General features: G+C 37.8%; 1 protein-coding gene across 5 annotated transcripts in view; it reads left to right on the forward strand.

Annotated features, from left to right (window-relative positions):
• Cdkl5 (cyclin dependent kinase like 5) overlaps positions 1-21670 on the forward strand; it is a 169987-nt gene that overhangs the window by 111006 nt on the left and 37311 nt on the right. For all 5 annotated transcript variants that reach the window (XM_090326930.1, XM_090326931.1, XM_090326933.1 and 2 more), the window contains 5 exons: positions 3956-4076; positions 6901-6960; positions 9777-9867; positions 13462-13651; positions 20252-20332. In XM_090326930.1, the coding sequence (XP_090183056.1) occupies positions 3956-4076; positions 6901-6960; positions 9777-9867; positions 13462-13651; positions 20252-20332 (543 nt within the window). The remainder of the gene's footprint in view (positions 1-3955; positions 4077-6900; positions 6961-9776; positions 9868-13461; positions 13652-20251; positions 20333-21670) is intronic.

Consider the following 21670-nt stretch of genomic DNA (forward strand, 5'->3'; position numbering starts at 1 on the left):
TCATTTCCTTTGTCATTATCAAATGGAAACCATTGTTGTCAAAGTGACCACTAATGCAACATCCAATTCATTTAGCCATTACAGACTATTTTTAATAAACATAGTGATATCATTGCCAGTGAAACTAGAAAATATGGAAAGACCCTTTGTCATTTTATATTATTTTTTATTTTTGCCAGTCCTGGGCTTGTGCTCAGGGCCTGAGAACTGTCCTTGGGCTTTCCTTAATGTTCAAGCTCTACCACTTGAGCCACAGCAACACTTCCAGCTCTTTCTATTCATGTGGCACTGAAGAATCGAACCTGGGTCTTCGTGCATGCTAGGCAAGCATACTACCACTAGGCCAAGCTCCCAGCTCCTTCCCTTTGTCATTTTAAACCACTGCTTTTACATTTCTTTTCCAATATTCATTTCCTGTTTGTTTGTTTTTTTTTCTGTATTATCTTAAGTATTCTCCTAAGGTACTTTCACTATCAAAATTAAACTAAAAGTGCCGATTTTTTTATTGTGATTAAAATTGTTGATATTTTTTAAAAATATAAGAAAAGGTTTACTATACGAGGAGCCAGAGGGAAAATCAGAAGCTCCTAAATTTTTACTTGTCACAAATACAGTTTGCAGTTTTTACTGGCAAATAATAAAATTTGGATAATCTGGTATTTCGCTATGTCTTTTGGTGTGTGTGTGGGGGTCATGGGGCTTGAACTTAGCCTATGCTCTTCAGCTCAACTTCCTATTTTTTAGGGGTTAGTTGAAGATAAGAATTTCAGGTCCTTTTTGCAGGACTGGCTTTGAATCTTGATCCTCAGATCTTACCCTCCTGAGTATCTAGGATTGCAGACGTGACCCACTGTGCCCGGCCTTGACATGTCTTTTTTTTTTTTTTTTTAATTTCTGTTCTATTCATGATGATTGTTCATGGTAAGTAACAACTTAGTATAACAAATAGATAGCTCTGTCTGTTTGTTTCCTCACTGGGAAAGGTAATTTCAGAGATCTCTCTGCTAGGATGTAACAGAACTGCTACCCAAACTAGTCTTTTGACCTTATTCCTGGGCTTCTTTCCCTATCCCTGTGGTTCTTAGATGGAAGGTAACTGTCACACTTGCACATCAGTGGCAGTGCCGAACAATCTACAGTGAGTCTTAAGAGAGGAAGGAGAAAGACTCTATAAAATGTTGAACGTTGGTCACAGAGACCTGTGATTACAATGCCTTAAACAAAATAGGACTCTATTTTTCCTTCATGTACAAATAAAAGGGGCAGGCAGACAGAATTCGATGGCATCTGTGTGCTCCAGTCATGAGAGCATTTCCTACTGTCTGCTTCTGCCATTTTGCTCCACTATTCCTGAGATATGCCCCTTATCTTTCACAGTGTAATCTCCAGATGTCACATCCTATTGGGCAAGATGTAATAGTAGCATGGTCACCCTCGCTGCAAGGCAGAGTGCAAATACCCTCTTCATTCTAGACAGCTAGGTCTACAATTGAAAACTGTATTTCTGTGGAGTTAAGAGAAGAATGACTATGGAGGAGCAGTATTTATGCCACTAAGGAACTTACAGCACGTCAAGTGAAGGATACCATTTTTTAAAATGTATTACAATGTCCTGGGGACTAAGACATGAGAAAGGGTATCAATGTATGTGAATTAATGCACCTCCTATCTGGCAAATATAATGTAACCCTTCTATTAATTACAATAAAAATATATGAAAAAAATGTATTACAATGTCCTATTCTTCCTGTGAATTTGGCACCTCTTATATATTTGTTAAATTGGAAATGATGGTTCAAGTGGAAAAAACATCAAAGATGATGTATGCATTCTTTACGCATTTAGCTTTACCTGAAAACATACATATACATTTACTACTCTGTAGAGCTAGTAGAAGCTAGGTCAAAGTCTTTGGCATGTTGCCTTTCTAGTTGAAGTGCTGAACTCATTGGTCTTTCTTAACATACGTTATAATGCATATATTAATACATCTTTAAAGTGAAGCCAAAGCTGAAAATCACAGAGCAGTCTTGCTAAGGAGTCTTTCACTATTTATGCTTAGCACCACAAACCCCAGCCCTTTGCCAATACTTTGTGTCTCTTACCTTTGATTATACATTTGTGGCTTTCCTTTATTACATATTTATTTCTAAACAATTAAATTTTATTTTCTTGTGAATGGAAACTCTTGGTAAAAACCACTGTTTCATTGGTTGATTTATTTACATTATGATAATAAGTACATATGTTATAAATAGGTATGAAGATAAACACAACTGATTTCTTTGTTTACAATACAATATGTTAGAACACTAATATTCTGTCTGATCTTAGAAATCCCTTGTGCTCTGAAAATTATTGAGAAGTCCTACAACTTTTTTTTTTTTTTTGCCAGTCTTGGGCTTGAGCTCAAGGCCTGAGCACTGTCCTTGGGCTTTCTCAAGGTTAGAACTCTACCACTTGAGCCACAGTGCCACTTCTGGCTTTTTTCTATGTATGTGGTACTGAGGAATTGAACCCAGGTCTTCGTGCATGCTAAGCAAGCACTCTACCACTAGGCCAAACTCCCAGCCCGCCATACAACTTTTTATGTGGCTTTCATCTATTTATGTTTCTCTTTTAGAAGGCCATACTGAGCAATATAAAATACTTATTTGAGGGGCCAGGAGCATGGCCTAGTGGTAGAGTGCTTGCTAGCGTGCACGAAGACTCGGGTTCAAGTCCTTAATACCACATACATAGAAAAAGTGGTGCTATGGCTCAAGTGGTAGAGTGCTAGCCTTGAGAAAGCCCAAGGACAGTACTCAAGGCCTGAGTCCAAGCCCCCAAACTGGCAAAAAATATAGAAAATACTCATTTGAGAGGCTGGCTTATGTCTTAGGGGTTGAGCTCTTAGCGTTAGCAAGGCCTGCCCTATTCTATCCTCAGTACCCCTCCCTCCAAATCATTTAAAAAATAGCAACAATAAGCCATTGATGTTACCATGAATATGTTTTGAGTCAAGCATTCTTCTAACTTAAAAACAAGATGTCACACAAAAGCAGCTAGTTCAGCCTGCATCTCTATCAACCCAGTGCTTCGGTTGGAACCACAACCAGGATTCAGATGGCCCATTTGTAGCAGAAGTGCTTTATGTGGATTTTATCATGCAGAGTTTTTTTTTAAGGATGACTATAACAGCATGCTCTATTTAATTTATAAAACTTATTTTATAAAAAAATGCCTGTTTTAATTTTTACACTAAATATATTGATCATTTCTAATCTTGGGAATGGTTTTCCTCTTTAAGACTATTTTCCAAGCCTCTTACAGAAACATCTATATGACATAACTTTTATTACAAGGTTCTAGTATATTCATTACAAGGTTCTATTAAGAATATACTGCAGCAGGGCAGGGATTTTTGCCTAGTGGTAGAGTGCTTGCCTAGCATGCATGAAGACCGGGTTCAATTCCTTGGTATCACATACATAGAAAAAAGCCGGAAGTGATGCTGAGGCTCAGGTGGTAGAGTTCTAGCCTTGAGAAAGTAAAAAGACGGTGTTCAGGCCCTGAGCTCGAGCTCAGGCCCTGAGCTCAAGCCCAGGACTGGCAAAAAAAAAAAAAATATGCTGCATACTAAATAAAAATGGCCCATCCTCTTTTATATATGACAATAATATATCTCCATATTGTATTGATTTTCTTAAAAGGAAGTTTATCCTAAAATGATGTTTGAAAGTCTTTAAGGGAAGTAAAAAATACATATAGTTCTTATTAGGAGCAGTATAGAGGAGTAGCAAAAATTGAGTTTCTTTAAAAAAGAAACCCTTGATTTATTGTTGTATCCTGTTGCATCATGAACTGTTATAGATGAAATGAAAAACAAAAATAACAAATGCTGTTTATTGTATGAATCATCACCTAACATGTTTTTAAAAATACGAACTTACAATGTGCCTGCTTAATTTTTTAGAATATGCTTGAATTACTGGAAGAAATGCCAAATGGAGTTCCACCTGAAAAAGTGAAAAGCTACATTTATCAACTAATCAAAGCTATTCACTGGTGCCATAAGAATGATATTGTCCATAGAGGTGAGTGTGGAATTTTTTGAAATGTAAGATACAAAAGAAAACATTAAAAAAGTTAAAGTATTTGTTATGTTGAGAATATTTCTATTTAAATTTAATATATTTTGCAAGTATAACATCTGAGAAGTCATCTGCTGTCCAAAACTTCCTTTGTACACTTAAGGGATCAATTACAAATTTACATGGATATTGTAATGAGATCTGTATAGACAATCCTCTCTGAACTATATAAACACCTAATATATAAAAAGAATTCAACAAAAGTCAATTTTGCAACTTACTTGGGAACAGGAGACGTGGCAAAAGAACAATTTCCATAGCATTTTGGCTCTGCAAGTATAAAAGTTAATGTGAACTAACTCATAATTATGCATTGTAGATAGTCCCTAAGTCACTGTCCCTATTGGAACTCATCTTTCATTGTGTCTTAGATCGGCAGTCTCCGATGTATATCTTTACCTACTGACTTTCCTAACTATTAGTGAAAAGTAACCATTGTCTGTAAGTTATAGGCATGACTGTATTTGCATAAGGCTGGGATTGTTTTCCCATAAATTGTCTCACTTTATCCTCTACTGCCAAGATCAGTGCTTTATAATAATAAAAGGAAATTGCTTGTTCACAATCATCTTTGACTGTAAGCCATTTATCTTCTGATATCTTTTGTATTTTGTTTTATACTAGCCAGACACAAATTGATACAGTGATGAAGATAAAAGATGTTTATCAGATGTTACAATATGTACTTCTTGTCTGAATTATTGAAATTGTGGTCTGCATGGTTTTTTTATTAAAACTTTTTATTAAAACTGAGTTTTTACATCATTTCAAATGTCATGTTTTACGAACAAGTATTCAAGAAAAAAATCTTTATATGCAGTCACTGGCACATAAATTTAAGAACATAATTAAAATTAAGCTGAGTCTTTGATGTCATATATATCTATCTATATTATCAATATGTCTATTGAATCTATATCCTATCATAGACCTATATGTCTATATAGATATATTTATATCTCTAAATTAATGTCAATGACCTGGAGTACCTGAGGATTTAGTCATTGCTCTTGCATTGTTTGGATCTAATACCCACATATCAAGGAGACCATGCGTATTTGTTCCTTTGGTCTTGGCTTATCTCACTCAACATGATTTGCTCTAGTTGCATCCACTTCCCAGCGAATGCCGTTATTTTATCTTGTCTGGTGTCTATGTAGAACTCCACTATATATATATACCACATTTTTTTGCCAGGTCACATTTTTTGTGACCTGAGCACTGTCCTTGGGCTTTCCTCAAGGCTAGTACTCTACCACTTGAGCCATAGCACCACTTCTGACTTTTCTATGTATGTGGTACCAAGGAATTGTACCCAGGTCTTTGTGCATGCTAGGCAAGCACTCTGCCACTAGGCCAAACTCCTAGCCCCTGTATCACATTTTTTGTATCCATTCATCTGTATTGGGACACCTGGGTTGTCCATTACTTGGCTTTTGTGAACAGTGCAGTGATGAACATGGCTGCGCAGGTGTCCTTATATCCTGTGTTATGCTGCTCAGGGTGGATGCCCTTCCAAAGTGGTTGTACTAGTTTACATTCCCACCAGCAGTGCAGTAGGGTTCCTCTTTCTCCACAATCCTGCCAGCATTTGTCTGAATTCAGAATATTGGCCATTCTGATTGGGGTAAGGTGGTATCTCAGGGTTGTTTTTATTTACATTTCCTTTATGACCATGGATGATGAGCATTTTCTCTCTCTCTCTCTCTCTCTCTCTCTCTCTCTCTCTCTCTCTCTCTCTCTCTCTCTCTCTCTCTCTCTCTCTCTTTGCCATTTTTACCTCTTCCTCAGATCAGATAAGTCTCTTTAGTTCCCTTGCCCATTCAGCGATTGATTTGTTGGGTTTGGGGGAATCAGTTTCTTAAGTTCCCTGTAGATGTTGGATATTGAGCTTTTGTCTGATGTATTGTTGGTAATTATCTTTTCCCAGTTAGTTGGCTGTCTTTCTATTTTAGTAGCTATGTCTTTAGCTGTGCAGAAACTTTTTTTTAGGTAGTTCCATTTGTTGAGTCTCTCTCTAATCTGTTGTGACCCTGGGACTTTGTTCAAGAAGTTTCTGCCTGTGCCTATGAGTGCTAGTGTCTCTCCTACTCAGTGGTGTAGCAGTTTCAGAGTCCCATTTTGAGTTAATGTTTGTGTATGGCAACAGGCTGGGATCAACTTTTAGTTTCCTGCATATGGCTGCCTAGTTTTCCCAGCACTAATCATTGAAGGGGCTTTGTTTATTCTACTGTCTATGTCTCCTTTGTCAAATATAAGCTGACTATAATTATGTGATTTTATTTCTGGATTTTTCTATTCTGTTCCATTGATCAACTGGTCTGTTTTTGTGCCAGTACCATCCTGTTTTTGTTATTATGGCTCTATAGTAGAGTTTGAAGTCTGGTATTGCTTTTTTTGCCTAGACTTGCTTTGGCTATTCTGGGTCTTTTGTTGTTTTTGGATTATTTCCTCCATTTCCTTGAGGTAAGAATATCGTTGGGATAAGAAGAAATTGCAATTTTTTTCTATGTATGTAGTACCTAGGAATCAAACCCAGGTCTTCCTGAATGCTAGGCAAGCACTCTACCTTTAGGCCAAACTCTCAGCCCCAAGAAATTGAAATTGTATGTACCAGCATGAAGGGTGTTCTTCTACTTTTCACTAGTTATCTATTGAAATTATGCTAGCTATTTCTAATTAGATACCATTACAAGGATCTGTGTGTCTGTCAACCAGCAGAACTTGGAATATTTTTACTAATTGTTTTCTAATCTTAATGCTCTAGATATAAAGCCTGAAAATCTGCTAATCAGCCACAATGAAGTTCTGAAATTATGTGACTTTGGTAAGTTCAAAAGAAGTACTTATACAATTAATGTAATTCACAAGTAGCTTTTAAAAGCATATTAAAAGTAATTTTGGCCAAGTGTGATGACACACATTTAGAAAGAGAAAATTTAGAAGTTTGTAGTTCCAGGGGCCGGGACTTTGGCCTAGTGGTAGAGTGCTTGCCTAGCATGCACAAGGACCTGTGTTTGATTCCTCGGTACCATGTACATAGAAAAAAGCCGGAAATGGTGCCAAGGCTCAAGTGGTAGAGCTCTAGCCTTGATAAGGTCGAAGGACAGTGCTCAGGCTCTGAGCTCAAACCCAGGCCTGGCCGAAAAAAAAAAGAAGAAATTTGTAGTTCCAGGCCAGTCCAGGCAAAAGTTAATATTACTATTGTGAGTAAAACTGATAGCTGATACATGATACTCTAGCTCTTGATTTAATGCATTCAGAAGTTATTTTTTCATATATTATAATTAATAGAAGGTTTACATTGTATTTACCAGATAGAAGGTGCATTACTTCACATACATTGATACCCTTTCTCATGTCATGATCCCCATTTCCCTCCCCCAGAAGTTACTTTTAAATTGTAAATTAGGGGGGCTGGGAGTTTGGCCTCGTGGTAGAGTGCCTAGCATGCGCGAAGACCTGTGGGTTCTATTCCTTGGTACCACATACATAGAAAAAAAAAGTTGGAAGTGGTGCTATGGCTCAAGTGGTAGAGCTCTAGCCTTGAGAAAACCCATGAACAGTGCTCAGGCCCTGAGCTCAAGCCCAGGACTGGCAAAAAAAATTCAAAATTGTAAATTAGAGCACTGAAGTCCAGTCACTTTATGAAGTTAGGATTTTACCTAATGTTAATACTGAAAAGTAACAATTTGACTCTTTTTATGCATGTGTGTGCTAGTCCTGGGGCTTGAATTGAGTACCTGGGCACTGATCCTGCGCTTTCTCACCCAAGGCTAACACTCTACAACTTGAGCCACAATTCTACTTCCACCTTGGAAGCTGAGAAATGAGGATCATGGTTTGAAGCTAGCCCAGGCAGGAAATTCTCCAATTAAGTGACGGAATGCTAGCATTGAGCACAGAAATTCAATGACCATGCCTAGGTCCTGAGTTCAAGTCCCAGGACCAGCATTCACGGGCATGTGTATACACAAACATACACTTAAAATCCTTTTTCATATGTTCAACTACAATCACAAATACAATGCTCCAAATTATTCTTTACTTATCATAAGCAAAAGTTGGACTATAAGATTGCATCTTATAGTAGACTATTACAAGAATTCACATTGTAGAATGACCCATTTTGTTCAGCATAGGATTTTGAAATATATAACTAAATCACTAATTTTACTCAGTATTTTCAAAGAATGCATATTATAATCTTGCTCTCCTGAGCAACAAAAACATGTTTAAATGTTCTTTGTAATTTTTTATTAAGTCGATCCTTAAGATATCTTCAGTTTTTATATAATTCTTTAGAGAAATGAAAAGTTATATTGAATATTGTATATGACATATTTTTATTATAGCATTTTCTTGACATTATGCTTTTTGTTTTTTGGGGGGCTTGAACTCAGGGCCTGAGCACTGTCCTTGGACTTTCTCAAGGGTAGAGCTCTACCACTTGAGCCACAGCACCACTTCTGGCTTTTTCTATGTGTGTGGTACCGAGGAATCGAACCTGGTCTTTGTGCATGCTAGGCAAGCACTCTACCACTTTTGCTTACAGCTCAACAACAGCTGAAAATTATAAAGCAAGTTAGAAACACAAAAGAAATACCTGTGGAATAGCTAATAATAGGAAAAGAACACTCTTAGGCTAACATCATTTCTTCACGAAAAGATTGTTTTAAATGCTCAGAAAGTTCCTTCTAGTGGCACCATATGAGGTGATGTGTACGCTTTGCAGATTAGGACTTCCTAATTGCTTTCCCTCCCAGAGCTGGCACCTCCTTTGGCTTGAAGAACCCATTTATAAAGACAAATGCTACTTCAAAATATGTCTTACAAACACCTGCTTAGTAACTGAAGTTAGGGATTTTTTTTTTTGCTGTGTTTTTTCTTTTGCTGTTTTATTATAAGAAACACTATTTTATACTTTCAGTTGTAACGTACATTTAATTTTTACCCCCAATTTTAATATTTTAGTTCTGTAACTATTGATCATTAACCTATATTGCATCTGGTGAGTTATCTGGGTAATTGATTTATCCTGCTGCCTCCATGTGGTACCCTTGATGTGGCTCCCAAACCCTTTGAGAGGATGAGAAACAGAGTAATGGTAGGGGGGCTATAAAGTCATTAAGATAACCTTAACATGCTTTTTCATACATTAGGAAATGAAAGTAATTTTTGACCTGCCTTGTTTCTAGTACTGCCATTAACTCATTTACATAATAGCTAGAACTGCTCAGCAACAATAAATGTACAAATACTATGCATGTCCCAGATAGCAGAATTAATAATATCTATAAAATGTTGTTTAACTTTAATTTCTGATTCTAGTGGAATTCTCCTTTTGTTTCTGAGATTGACCTTTTTTAGAAAATTCAATTTGAAATTAAGTTTTGAATGCTTAGAAAACCATGACTTGGATGGAGTGACTTTGGATGGAGTGACATGGATTGCTCTAGCATAGAAAAAAAAAGTTGATTTGTAGTAAATACATAGTAAATTTTAATTTACACATGAAAATTAGTAACTTTTTAAAACAACAAAGTCATTAGTAATTAACAGCCTATTCAGTATTAATCATTATGTTCTTTTAAAGTACTATTAGCACTGAAACATTTTGCAAACACAAAATTATTATTTCAGGTTTTGCTCGGAATCTCTCAGAAGGCAATAATGCTAACTACACAGAGTATGTGGCCACCAGATGGTATCGATCCCCAGAACTTCTCCTTGGGTAAGTCACTTTCCCCAAGTAGAGTGCCCTCTACTTATTTGTTGATCTTTGACTTTGCAATTACCTTGGAAAACAATTTTGCTTAATTAAATGTCAGCTATATATTTACTGTAATAAACTACCTAAAAACACTGTTAGAAACAAAGCACAATTACTTACTCATGATTCTGAGTGTCATTAATTTGAGTTCTACTGGATGATTGTCTTCCTTTGAAACACTCAAGTAGGTTGTGTCAACTGGCACATTATCTAGGGACTGGTTAGTATCAGAGACCTCAGGTGGAGCTGATCATCTTTTACCCACAGGGACTTATCTTTCAGTAGGCTAGTTCAGTTTTCTAAGTGCTGTAGTGGAGAATTCTGTGTAGCAGTATGGTCAACCCCAAAGTAAAGTTGCTTTCCAACCCTCTATTTTGTTTTATTGGCCAAGGAATACTTCATTATTAAGCTCTTATTCCAATTGTGGAGAAAAAAGTCCTATCCCTGGACAGGAAATATAGCAGAGCCACATTAAAAAAGGGACAGGCATATAGAAATGAAAGGAATTTTTATAATCATGTTTGCTCAAAATATTCCACATTTAGAATGTGACTGTCCATATAGTTCAACATTCTGGCTTATTTGTTCATGCATTCCTTTTTTCATTTGTTCAACAAATACTAAATATCTTAATGAATTTAACTTTAGAGCCTAAGAAGAAATCTATAACCCCAGACAACTTAGTTATTTACCAGCCAAGTGCTGGTGGCTCATACTTGCAATCCTAGCTACTTAGGAAGCCAAGACTTAGAAGATTTCAGTTCAAAACCAACCCAAACAGAAAAGTCAGAGACTCTGTCTCCAAAATAACTAGCAAAAACTAGACTGGAGACATGGCTCAAGTGGTAGAGCAACAGCTAAGCAAGTAACCCATGTAAGAGCTAAGCTAGCATTCAAACCCTATTACTTGAAAAATAAATAATGATAATAATACTCTACCTATTCAAGTTGTATGTTTTTTTAATTTCTATGAGATTGTATTTTCTTTTTCTTCTTTCTTTTTTTTTTTTTTTTTTTTTGTGGGTCATGGGACTTGAAGTCTGGGCCTGGGCGTTGTCCCTGAGATCTTCAGCTCAAGGCTAGCACGCTACCCCTTAAGCCACAGCGCCATTTCCAGTTTCCTGGTACTTAATTGGAGATAAGATTCTCATGAACTTTAGTGCTCCAGCTGGCTTTGAACTGCAATCCTCAGATCTCAGCCTCCTGAGTAGCTAGGATTACAGGTGTGAGCCACCGGCCCAGATGAAGTAGATCATTCTTAGAACCATATTCAAAGTCTCATGTAAGCTATAAAGATTCATTACAATATGTGTTTGTCTATAAGTGCATACTGAGGAATGTATTCTCAGGACAGTCTCACATACTGAGCCTTCTGAGACTATATGGTACCCAGCAGGAAATTGATATTCTGCTTAGAGATGTTTGGTAGCTGCCAAAACCAGATGAGAACAGTGCAGTGAACCTTACCTAAGTGGAATATTGCTAATTGAAAGATTGTCAAGTCGTAGTTGAGGAAACACACTTTGTGTAAAAAAATTCCATGGAAAGAAATCAGCATTTGGTTTTACATTAAGAATCTACATGTTGGCCAGAGTTTGGCCTAGTGGTAGAGTGCTTGCCTAGCATGCACGAAGACCCGGCTTAGATTCCTCAGTACCACATACACAGAAAAAAAGCCAGAAGTGGTGCTGAGGCTCAAGTGGTAGAGCTCTAGCCTTGAGAAAGTCCAAGGACAGTGCTCAGGCCCTGAGCTCCAGCCCAGGACTGGCAAAAAAAAAAAAAAAAAAAAAAAAGAATCTACATGTTTCATAAGTTCTCAGGACTTTGTTGTTGACATTGAAGATTGTTTGAGCTTCAGTAAAATATTTGAACAGATGGCTGAAGAAAAAGTTTGTTGTGGCTATATGGACATTTTCCACAGGTTTTTCCATCTAGCACCACAAAACATGTTTTTCTTTCTCTCAGACACATATGAAGGGAAGATCAGTATCATTCATTCCTTAGTAAGCTACCAAAAAGATCTGAACATAAAGGTTTTTGTGGGATAAAAATGAGATAAATACTGACTTATTGTTCCAATGATTTGTTATCTTAGAAATACTGTGTGTCTTAATAGTACTTTAGTTTAAATGTTTTAATATTTTTATTATAGTGTCATTCTAGAATTTTATTCTTTTTTTTGTCTGTTCTGGGGCTTAGACTCTAGGCCGGGGTATTGTCCCTGAACTCTTCAGTTCAAGGCTACTGCCCTACCCCTGGAGCCACAGCTCTACTTCTGGTTTTCTAGTGGTTAATTGAGGGTAAGAGTCTCATGGTCTTTAGTGCCTGGGATGGCTTTGAACCACAATCCTTACAGCTCAGCCTCCTGAAGAGCTAGGATTACAGGTGTGAACCACCACGCCCAGCTTTGTTTCCTTTCTTAAGTTTGAAACACATATACACATACACACACACACACACACACACACACACACACACACACACACACACACCATCTACCAAAAATAATTTTTATTCAACACTAGTGTATAGAGTATAGATTATAAAGTTGGTTTTTGGGTTTTTTTTTGCCAGTTCTGGGCTTGAGCTCAGGGCCTGAGCACTATCCTTGGACTTTCTCAAGGCTAGAAGTATGTAGTACCGAGGAATTGAACCTGGGTCTTCGTGCATGCTAGGCAAGCACTCTACCACTAGGCCAAACAAACTCCTGGCCCCAGATTTTAAAGTTTTTTTAGACCTACTTAGACTTCCATTGATAGCCTCAATTTGTAACAGCACCTCTTCTTCCTCCTCCTAAAGCCCTCTGGTAACCTCAGGACCCAAAAGATAGCTAGCAACCCCTAAGTAAACTTAAAATGTACTTTGAGGGAAATGACCGTCAGAAAGCCCCTTATATGAAGGGGTCAATTATATGCAAGTAAATAATTTGAGTTATCAGACATTGTGACACTAAGTAGTCAAAAGATTAAATGATATTCAATATTCATTCAAGAAGATATAAGAGTCACTGGGCACTGTTAATCCTAGCTACTTAAGAAGCAGAGATTGCTGTTTAAGGCCAACCCAGCATAAAAGTTCTTCACACTGCATCTCAACCAATGACTGGGTGTAAAAAAGGAGCTGGAAGTGTGGCTCATGTGGTAGAGTGCCTGCCTAACAAAGTATGGCACCCTGAGTTCAGTAGAGCTGAGTATAAATTACTTAGAAAATATGTTTCTTGGCAACATTTCATTCACAAGTGAAATGTTATTCATGAAATGTGCACTCTGTTAGGATTTATTAAGCCAATCATGTTCAACTTATACCCAGATTTCATATTAATGTATATTAATTAAGCTATTAAATTGCTACCTGTATGAATGTATGGTTATTTACTTGTGTTCTGCATGTTTACTTGAATGGTTGTAGCTCCTTATTTCAGTATCATTTTTTCTAATGTCCTTTAATCCCTTAAATAATGTGTTTTAAATCATGAATTCAAACAAAATAATTTAGAGCTTGTTAAACTGTTGTGTTTATTCAGTTGCCAAAATAATCTTTCTCTTTGCTTTTCAGAGCTCCCTATGGGAAGTCTGTAGACATGTGGTCAGTGGGTTGTATTCTTGGTGAGCTTAGCGATGGACAGCCCTTATTTCCCGGAGAAAGTGAAATTGACCAACTTTTTACTATTCAGAAGGTGCTAGGACCACTTCCGTCTGAGCAGATGAAGCTTTTCTACAGTAATCCTCGCTTCCATGGGCTCCGCGTAAGACGTTTTATTAAAATCCAACAAGAGGGCCCGGAGTTTGGCCTAGTGGTAGAGTGCTTGCCTAGCATGCACGAAGGCCCGGGTTCGGTTCCTCTGTACCACATACATAGAAAAAAGCCGGCAGTGGTGCTGAGGCTTAAGTGGTAGAGCTCTAGCCTTGAGAAAGTCCAAGGATAGTGCTCAGGCCCTGAGCTCAAGCCCAGAACTGGCAAAAAAAAAAAAAAAAAAAGGAAAATATCCAACAAGATATCAAGATGGCAGTATTTTATTCATTGTTTACTGCAAATGAATTCTGAAGGAATACTCTGAATTCCCTTTCCTATAACAATGTTTATTATCTTTGTCTAATTCCTGAGTCTTACATAGTATTTGTGAATTTAAAAAATGGTCAAAATCTTTTTGCCATAGCTTTATGGATTTTGAACATTTGTTATAGTAGATGCTGAAAATGTTACCAATAAATAGGACTTGCCAATAGTCTAGCAGAAAGGAAAATCTGTCATATTCACAAATAAATTTAGGTTAATCATAATTCCTGAATTTCTGTTTCACAGAGAATCCATCTAAACTCCATCCTACATTTTCTGATTCCTTACCTGATCCAGACTCTTGTTCACTGACCATGTTTCATAGTCTTCTCCCTCCAAATTCTCATCATACTTGCCTGTTCTTTAGCCTCCATAAGCATTCTATGGTTTTTGTGTTTCACAGATTATGAGACTTGTGGTTCCTTCTCCTGGGAAAGTTTTTGCCCCGTATGGCCCTTTGTCATATGGTAAATCACAAGTAAAGATTGCCTCTTCTCTGTAGCTACACTCCATACTTGCCTCCTCTCTCTCCCATAGCTTCCCCCCCAATACTACTTACTACAGAATGGAATGATTTCCTGTTTCCTTGTGGGGTTTTTGTTTTGTTCTGTGCTGGTCTTGGAGCTTGAACTCAGACCTTAGGCACTGTCCTTGAACTTCTTTTGTTCAAGGCTAGCACTCTACCACTAAGCCATGGCTCTACTTCCAGCTTTTTCTGTGACTAATTGGAGATAAGAGTCTTGCCTGGGCTGGCATCAAACTTCAATCTTCAGAACTCAGCCTCCTGAGTAGCTAGGATTATAGGTGTAAGCCACTAGCGCTGGGCTTCCTTGTTATTTTTTTAAATTTTATTTTAAATTCTGTAAATTTATGTTGGAATCTTTAAAAATTTTTTATTGTAAAGGCGACCTATAGAGGGATTACAGTTATATAAGTCAGATAATGAGTACATTTCTTTTTGAAGTGTTGCCTGTTCCCTCATTTTCTCTCAATTTTTCCTTCCAACCCTCCTTCCCCCACAGGTTGTATAGTTCATTTTCAACATAGTGTCTAGTGAGTATCACTGCTGTTTCTTTACACTTTGTCCCACCGTTTCTATGCTCCTCCTTAACCTTCCCAAAACAGATAAGCTTACATGCAAGACAAAAGATTCAGAAATCAAAAAGAGTGATAGAGGAGATTAAAAAAAAACACATACTTTATGCCAAAACTGAAACTTAAACTCAGGGCCTGGTGGTTCCTCATTTTGCTTGCTCAAGTGGCAATCTACAATGTGAGCCCTGCCTCCAGCCCTACTTTTTGTTGGTTATTTCAGAGATGGAGTCTTGTGTTTTTTCTTCCCAGGCTGACTTCACACTGAGATCCCCTAGATCTCAGCCTGCTTCATAGCTAGGATTACAGGCATGAGCCAACCTGTACTTTCTAATTATTAGTGTCTAATTCTCTATCACTAGCATAGACGTGCCCAAAAAACAGAAATCATCTGTGTTACCATTATCCTTCCTGTGAGCAAAGGAAAATTGCAGAAAGTGAACATCAAGAGTCCAACACATTTTATTCAGAGGAAAGCTGGTCTCAATCAGACTTTCTCCTTCAGTGCAGCTGAAGGGGGAATGGTGCACCCCCTTTCAACTAGGGTCCCCTTAAATATTAGGCAGAAAAAGTGAAGTCAGATGGGGCAGATGGAAGGCAGGTGAGATGGTGGCAGGGTGGGGGGATAGTATTATCTTGAGTAGAGTTTCAAGGTTTCAGCAACATGTATGTCCACCAGGGGCATCAGTGTCAGACATGGCCTTGATCTCCGGCTCTCTTCCAATACCATGGGATGTGTTTGTTCAGGAGAGGGAAAGTGGAAGGAAGATAATTCAGTGGGGTTGGCAGCAAGGGCAGTTCTTTCCCTTTTTCTTTCTTTTTTTTTGTTTCCATTTCCTGGAGTTCATTTCAGTGAATGTTTTACATAATCAGAGCCATATAGGCATTGCGTCTAGGTGAGAATCCCTGAGAGTACCCTCCTTTATAGTCTCACTGTATGTGAATGTCTAGAGTCCTGTATACTTTATCATGAAGGACAGTTCTCACATATGGCGATCAGGAGAAAAGGTAACGATTTTCAGTTCAAGTCATTTTCTATCATTTGCATCAAATGGAGAAACTAGCTCATCTAGTGGATACTCACTAAGTATCTGAGTTATTGGTAGAGCCAGTCTATGATCAACATTCAAACTCAGCTTATTTCCTTTCTCTCCAGCCCTCATGCTTCTTTTGCCTTGTCACTTTTACTTGAAACACAGAAACAACAACTTGAACTTCTTCTCATCTCCCCTTAAACTCCATAGGGTAAAATTAAAAACCCTTACTCTTAGCCTTGTACCTTCTCTACTCTGCTATACCCTGCCTTCTGTTTTGGAGTACCACCTTGAACCTCCAGCCATTTCTTCAACCTGTAGCTTCTGTAGTGCTGCATTTCCTATCTATCATGGTCCTAGTACTCACTCAAACTCAAACCAATCTTCCATAAAACCGTTCTAGACAATTCCAGACTGGAGAGTCACCTCCCTCTTCTGAGCAACTATAATATCCTGGTGACATCGTCTGTAGTGCCCATTGTGTGCTCTTTTAAGTAGCTGTTTGCGAACATAAACTGGGGTTTGAACTCAGAGCCTTGAATTTGTTCCACTGGAGCTTTACCACTTGAGATATGCCTCCAACCCTGCTTATTTTATTGCAATGTATACAGGGGTTACAGTTACATTCACCAGGTAGTAGGTGCATTACATCTCACACATTGATACCGCTTCTCATGTTTTTGGCCCCATTTCCCTCTGCTACCCCCTCCTAATCATCTTGTTTCCCCCCTTCCCTTTCCTATTTCAAATAAACAAACCTATATACAATATGCCAGGTAAAAAAGTCAGATACTGTAACAATATGAGATTAACCAAAGGGCAACAAAAGAGAAGAGAAATAACATAGTACATTAAGAACAACAATCACACATTATATGGCTCTTGTTTCCATATCCTGGAGGTCCTTTCATTTAGTCTCATCCTATATGGCCTTATATATCTAGGTTTTGCGCTATTGTAATCCTCTGCTAGGAGAGTCCTAGGTGGGTGTTCCAACTTTGCTTTTTGTTGGGTCTTTTGGAGATTGACTCTAGTAGACTATTCTACCTGAGCTGGCCTTAAACCTAGATCCTTCTGTCTTAGTCTTCTGAGTAGCAAGGTTTATAGATATGAGCCATTGGTACCCAGTGGTCATTTTTATTATTATTTCTAGACATTTTAGTCTGAAAGTAATTGTAGTAGTATTTTAACTAGATTTGTTAAACCTTTTAAAAACTAAATTAGCTTAACTTGATTTTGAGAATTTTCTTTTTAACTAGATGTCATTTCTGTGGAAAGAAAAGGAGAGGATATCTAGTAGTATAAGGTAGATCACAGAAATAAAATATTAATTAAAATATACTGGTCTTTTATCATAGCAGGGCAGGTGTCTTTCTTTCATTTTGGGCTGATTTAATGTTCCAATTATATCAAAAGGAACTTCTATACCTGCCTTAGGAGAAGTACTTCACATTAGAAAAAGTGTGGGTTTGGATAATGGGCCTAGGTCTGAATCCTCCTCTTCTGCTTGTTCATTTTGGAACTTTCTTTGAGCCAGTTATTTGAACTTAATGATCATCATTTTCTTCATCTCTAAAGTAAAAATAATACCTGAAATGTCTCAAATAGCACCACTTCCCTCATAAATAAGTTTGTGGGGTTTTTGACTGTGTGTCAGTGTTAAGTTCATGTTACTCCTCCTTCTTCTGTCTGGAAAATGCTGTCCTTCTCATCTTCTTTCCAAATCTAGTAAAAATATTAACTACAGCTTCTTCTTTAGATAGTCACAAATTACTTGGGTCTCTCTTTTTTTCTTTTTCATTTTTTAAAGACAGTGACTTGCTAGGTAGTCTAGGCTGGCATTTTCCTGCTTTTCCCTCCTAAGTGATGCCATACCTGTCTTTTGTTCACTTTTTTCTGCGCTTCCAGTAGAACAGATGGCTGCTCAGTTCAGCATTGATTGTTTTCTTAGCTGGACAACAGATTCACCATGTTCAGGGTTTAACTATATCCTGTGTTGCCTGATCAAGCACATAGGGATAATGTTATACTTATGCTTTAATTAAGTACCTTGTTTGAATTTTACCATATGACTAATTCTTCTGTCTACTTGTTTCTCATGTTTAAGGATTTATGTAGTTTGAAATGCTTTTATAATGCTATAACGGAAATACTACTGTCAAAGTGGCCCTCACATTTAGAGAGAGTACATGGTAATGGAATCTGCCAACATCTTACCCAGTATCATCAATAACTTACATCAGTCTTTGCCCAGATACTGCCACACGTGAATTGGCAGAGGAAAGGAAAGAATGTGAAAATAAGCTTTATTTGCTCTCTTTTCTAACTTACAAAAAAAAAGGGGGTAATTTAAGACTAGTTTGCTTAAAGAGCACATTAAAAGCAACAAAAAGTACATCTGAATATACTATTTGTACTTTGGTCACCTTTCAGGTTCTGGCCTCTTGCTGCCCTCTTCTTTTGTACTTTCCCATTTCCATGAGTGTATTATATGTTCTTATTAAAAAAAAAAGAATACGAATATTACATGATACCATATCATGTCCTTTCTGTTAGTCTCCCAATTACTATTAGCAATTAAAAGTTGTCAGGGGAAGTGGTGCGGGGGAGGCACGGTGGCTTGCGCCTGTAATCCTAGCTACTCAGGAGGCTGAGATCTGAGGATCAAGGTTGAAAGTCAGCATAGGCACAAAAGGACCTGAGACTCTTATCTCCAATTAATTTCTAGAAAACGGGAAGTGGGGCTTGGCTCAAGGGTAGGGCTATAGCCTTGAGCTGAAGAGCTCAGGGACAAGTTCAAGCCCCATGAAGAGCCCAGGCCAAGTTCAAGCCCCATGACCCACAAAAAAAAAGAGTTGTCAGGGGAATGGGAATGTTTCTTAGTGGTGGAGTGCTTGCCTAGCACGCAAGGATTCCATTTCTCAGTAATAGGTAAACAGAAAAAGCTAGAAGTGGTGCTGTGGCTCAAGTGATAGAGTGCTAGCCTTGAGCAAAAAAAGCTCAGGGACAGTGCCTAGACCTGGAGTTAAAGACAGACAGACAGACAGAGAGAGAGAGGGGGGGGGGAGAGTTGTCAATGTAGCTGGGTACTGTTGGCTCGTTCCAATAACCCTAGCTATTCAGGAGGCTGAGATCTGAGGATCACAGCCATCCTGAGAAGGAAAGTCTATGAGACTCTTATCTCCAAATAAACTTCTAAAAAAGCTAGACATGGAACTATGGTTCAAATGCTAGAGTGCTAGCCTTAAGTAAAAAAGCTCAGGGACAGCGGCCAAGCTCTGAGTTCAAAAACCTCAGAACTGGTGTGTACGTGCTCGCACACGCGTGCACACACACAGACACACACACACGTTGTCAGTACAAGTAGACAAATTCTAAGTTGATTTAGACTTGAATTGTATGAGCAGACAATATTGTCTTCCTCTTTCTCCCTCCCCCTCCCCCTCCCCCTCCCTCCCACCTCCCTCTGTGCGCGCCCCCCCCCCCCCTCTCTCTCTCTCTCTCTCTCTCTCTCTCTCTCTCTCTCTCTCTCTCTCTCTCTCTCTCGTTGTTGGTTGTGGGGCTTGAACTCTGGGTCTGGGTGCTATCTCAGGGCTCTTCCGCTCAAGTCTGGCATACTACCCCTTTAAGCCACAGCATGATTTCTGGTTTTGGTGGGTAATAGGAGATAAGAGTATCCTATATGGGCTGAGAGTTTGGCCTAGTGGTGGAGTGCTTGCCTAGCATGCACAAAGACCCTGGTTCAATTCTTCAGTACCACATACATAGAAAAAAGCTAGAAGTGGTGCTGAGGCTCAAGTGGTAGAGCTCTAGCTGTGAGAAAGTCCAAGGGCAGTGCTCAGGCCCTGAGCTTAAGCCCAGCCAGGACTGGCAAAAAAAAAAGAGTATCCTATAAGCCTGTATGTATACAGAATCATATTTAATAGTTTATCTTATAAGCCTCAATATTATCTGCATAGATTTATCTATTATACTTTACCTGCCAAGTTTCTGGTTACTTGACACCTAGTCCTACTAATTCATTCTTAAATACGTAGATACCAAAAGTAATATACAAATACGAATTTGATTTGGATTGCACTAGAACAATTACTTTTGCAGTGCTCACATGACCATGAATGTACTTCCCAAATATTAACATCCTGTTAATGTTGTCCTTACAGTTTCCTGCTGTTAACCATCCTCAGTCATTGGAAAGAAGATACCTTGGAATTTTAAATAGTGTATTACTTGACCTAATGAAGGTAAGAGATGGTTATGATGTCTGTACAAAAAGCTATCCTTTAGTTTAGGGATTTTCTTTGTGTGCATATGACCATGGCATATATTTATGAATCAAATGTTCTGCTAATAGACAAAAAGTGGTGAATAATGGAGAAGAGGCATAACTATGTCATGTAAAAAGACATTTTTACAATTGCAATCAAAATTTGGTATTGTCACAGTCCATCTGTTCAGAAATATGGGATTCCTTAATTATTTTCCTAAACTGAGCAGAATAATAATAAGAATAATAAACTTGTGGACATTCAAGGTTTTTCAAACAAATATTAAAGTGAATATTGAAAGAAAAGAGATTCTAAAATTTTCATATGATATTTAAGGTTTCAGATCGTCTATACAGATTGAAACAATGAAGCAAATTATCTTTTTCTGACCTGTCTTCTTTCCCAAATAGAAAACTTTTTCTAACTCATAAGATATGTCAGGATCACTACCATTACTATGGCCTCAGGGTTCTTTATGCTAGCCCTTCTGTCCAGAAGATGTTCAGCTCTGGACTATTAAAATCATCTTCAAATTTCTTTATTCATGTTTATCTTCTAGTAGCTGATAGTTAGCTCCTGGAGAAGTGTTTTTCATACTTTCCCAGCTTTCATTGCAGCTAGCAAGTGCTCAAACAAGTATTAGTTGCTTGGTAGTAGGTCTTCAAAAAGCATTTGTTTGTTAATTGACCAGTTTTGTTTTATGCTCATTCACTCAACCATCACAATCAGTGGAGACTACACTGCACAAAGCCTTAAATGATACATTTAGCACGGCTGGAAGTTGCTAAGCTGCATTATTAGAATTTTGCTGTGCTTTAAACTACATTAATTTATGTTCCAGGGAATACAGTGTAAATAGGTGTGGGGGCAGAGGTGGGGGAGGGAGGTGTGACATTTAGGAAAGACCACATACCATATAACCTTTAGTAAAGATTCACAATGTTCATTAACATACAGAGGCGTTCAGAAATCCCACAGTGAAGAAGTATTTCTGTCTAACTCAGCAGTTACCAAATTTAATTAAATACTGAATACTGATTTTATAAAATATAATAAAGCACCAATGTTCTGAACATACATTGAGAAATGCAATTTGAAAAAAGAACCTTCAAAGCTCTTTCAGTTTAATTAGGCATAAATTATCACTTAAATCACTTGGGTTTTGTCAATATATTATTTCACACAGACAATATTTATTGATCTGGGCCTTAGTTTTTGGTGACTTTTAAAATGTTGTAAACAGAATAAAGTAGGAAAATAGAATTCAATACGATTTCATGTTTCTTACCTTTTGTCTCTTTTTTTTGGGGGGGG

Source organism: Megascapheus bottae, chromosome X, assembly GCF_031878675.1.
Source record: "Megascapheus bottae isolate mThoBot1 chromosome X, mThoBot2.hap1, whole genome shotgun sequence".
NCBI lineage: Eukaryota > Metazoa > Chordata > Mammalia > Rodentia > Geomyidae > Megascapheus > Megascapheus bottae.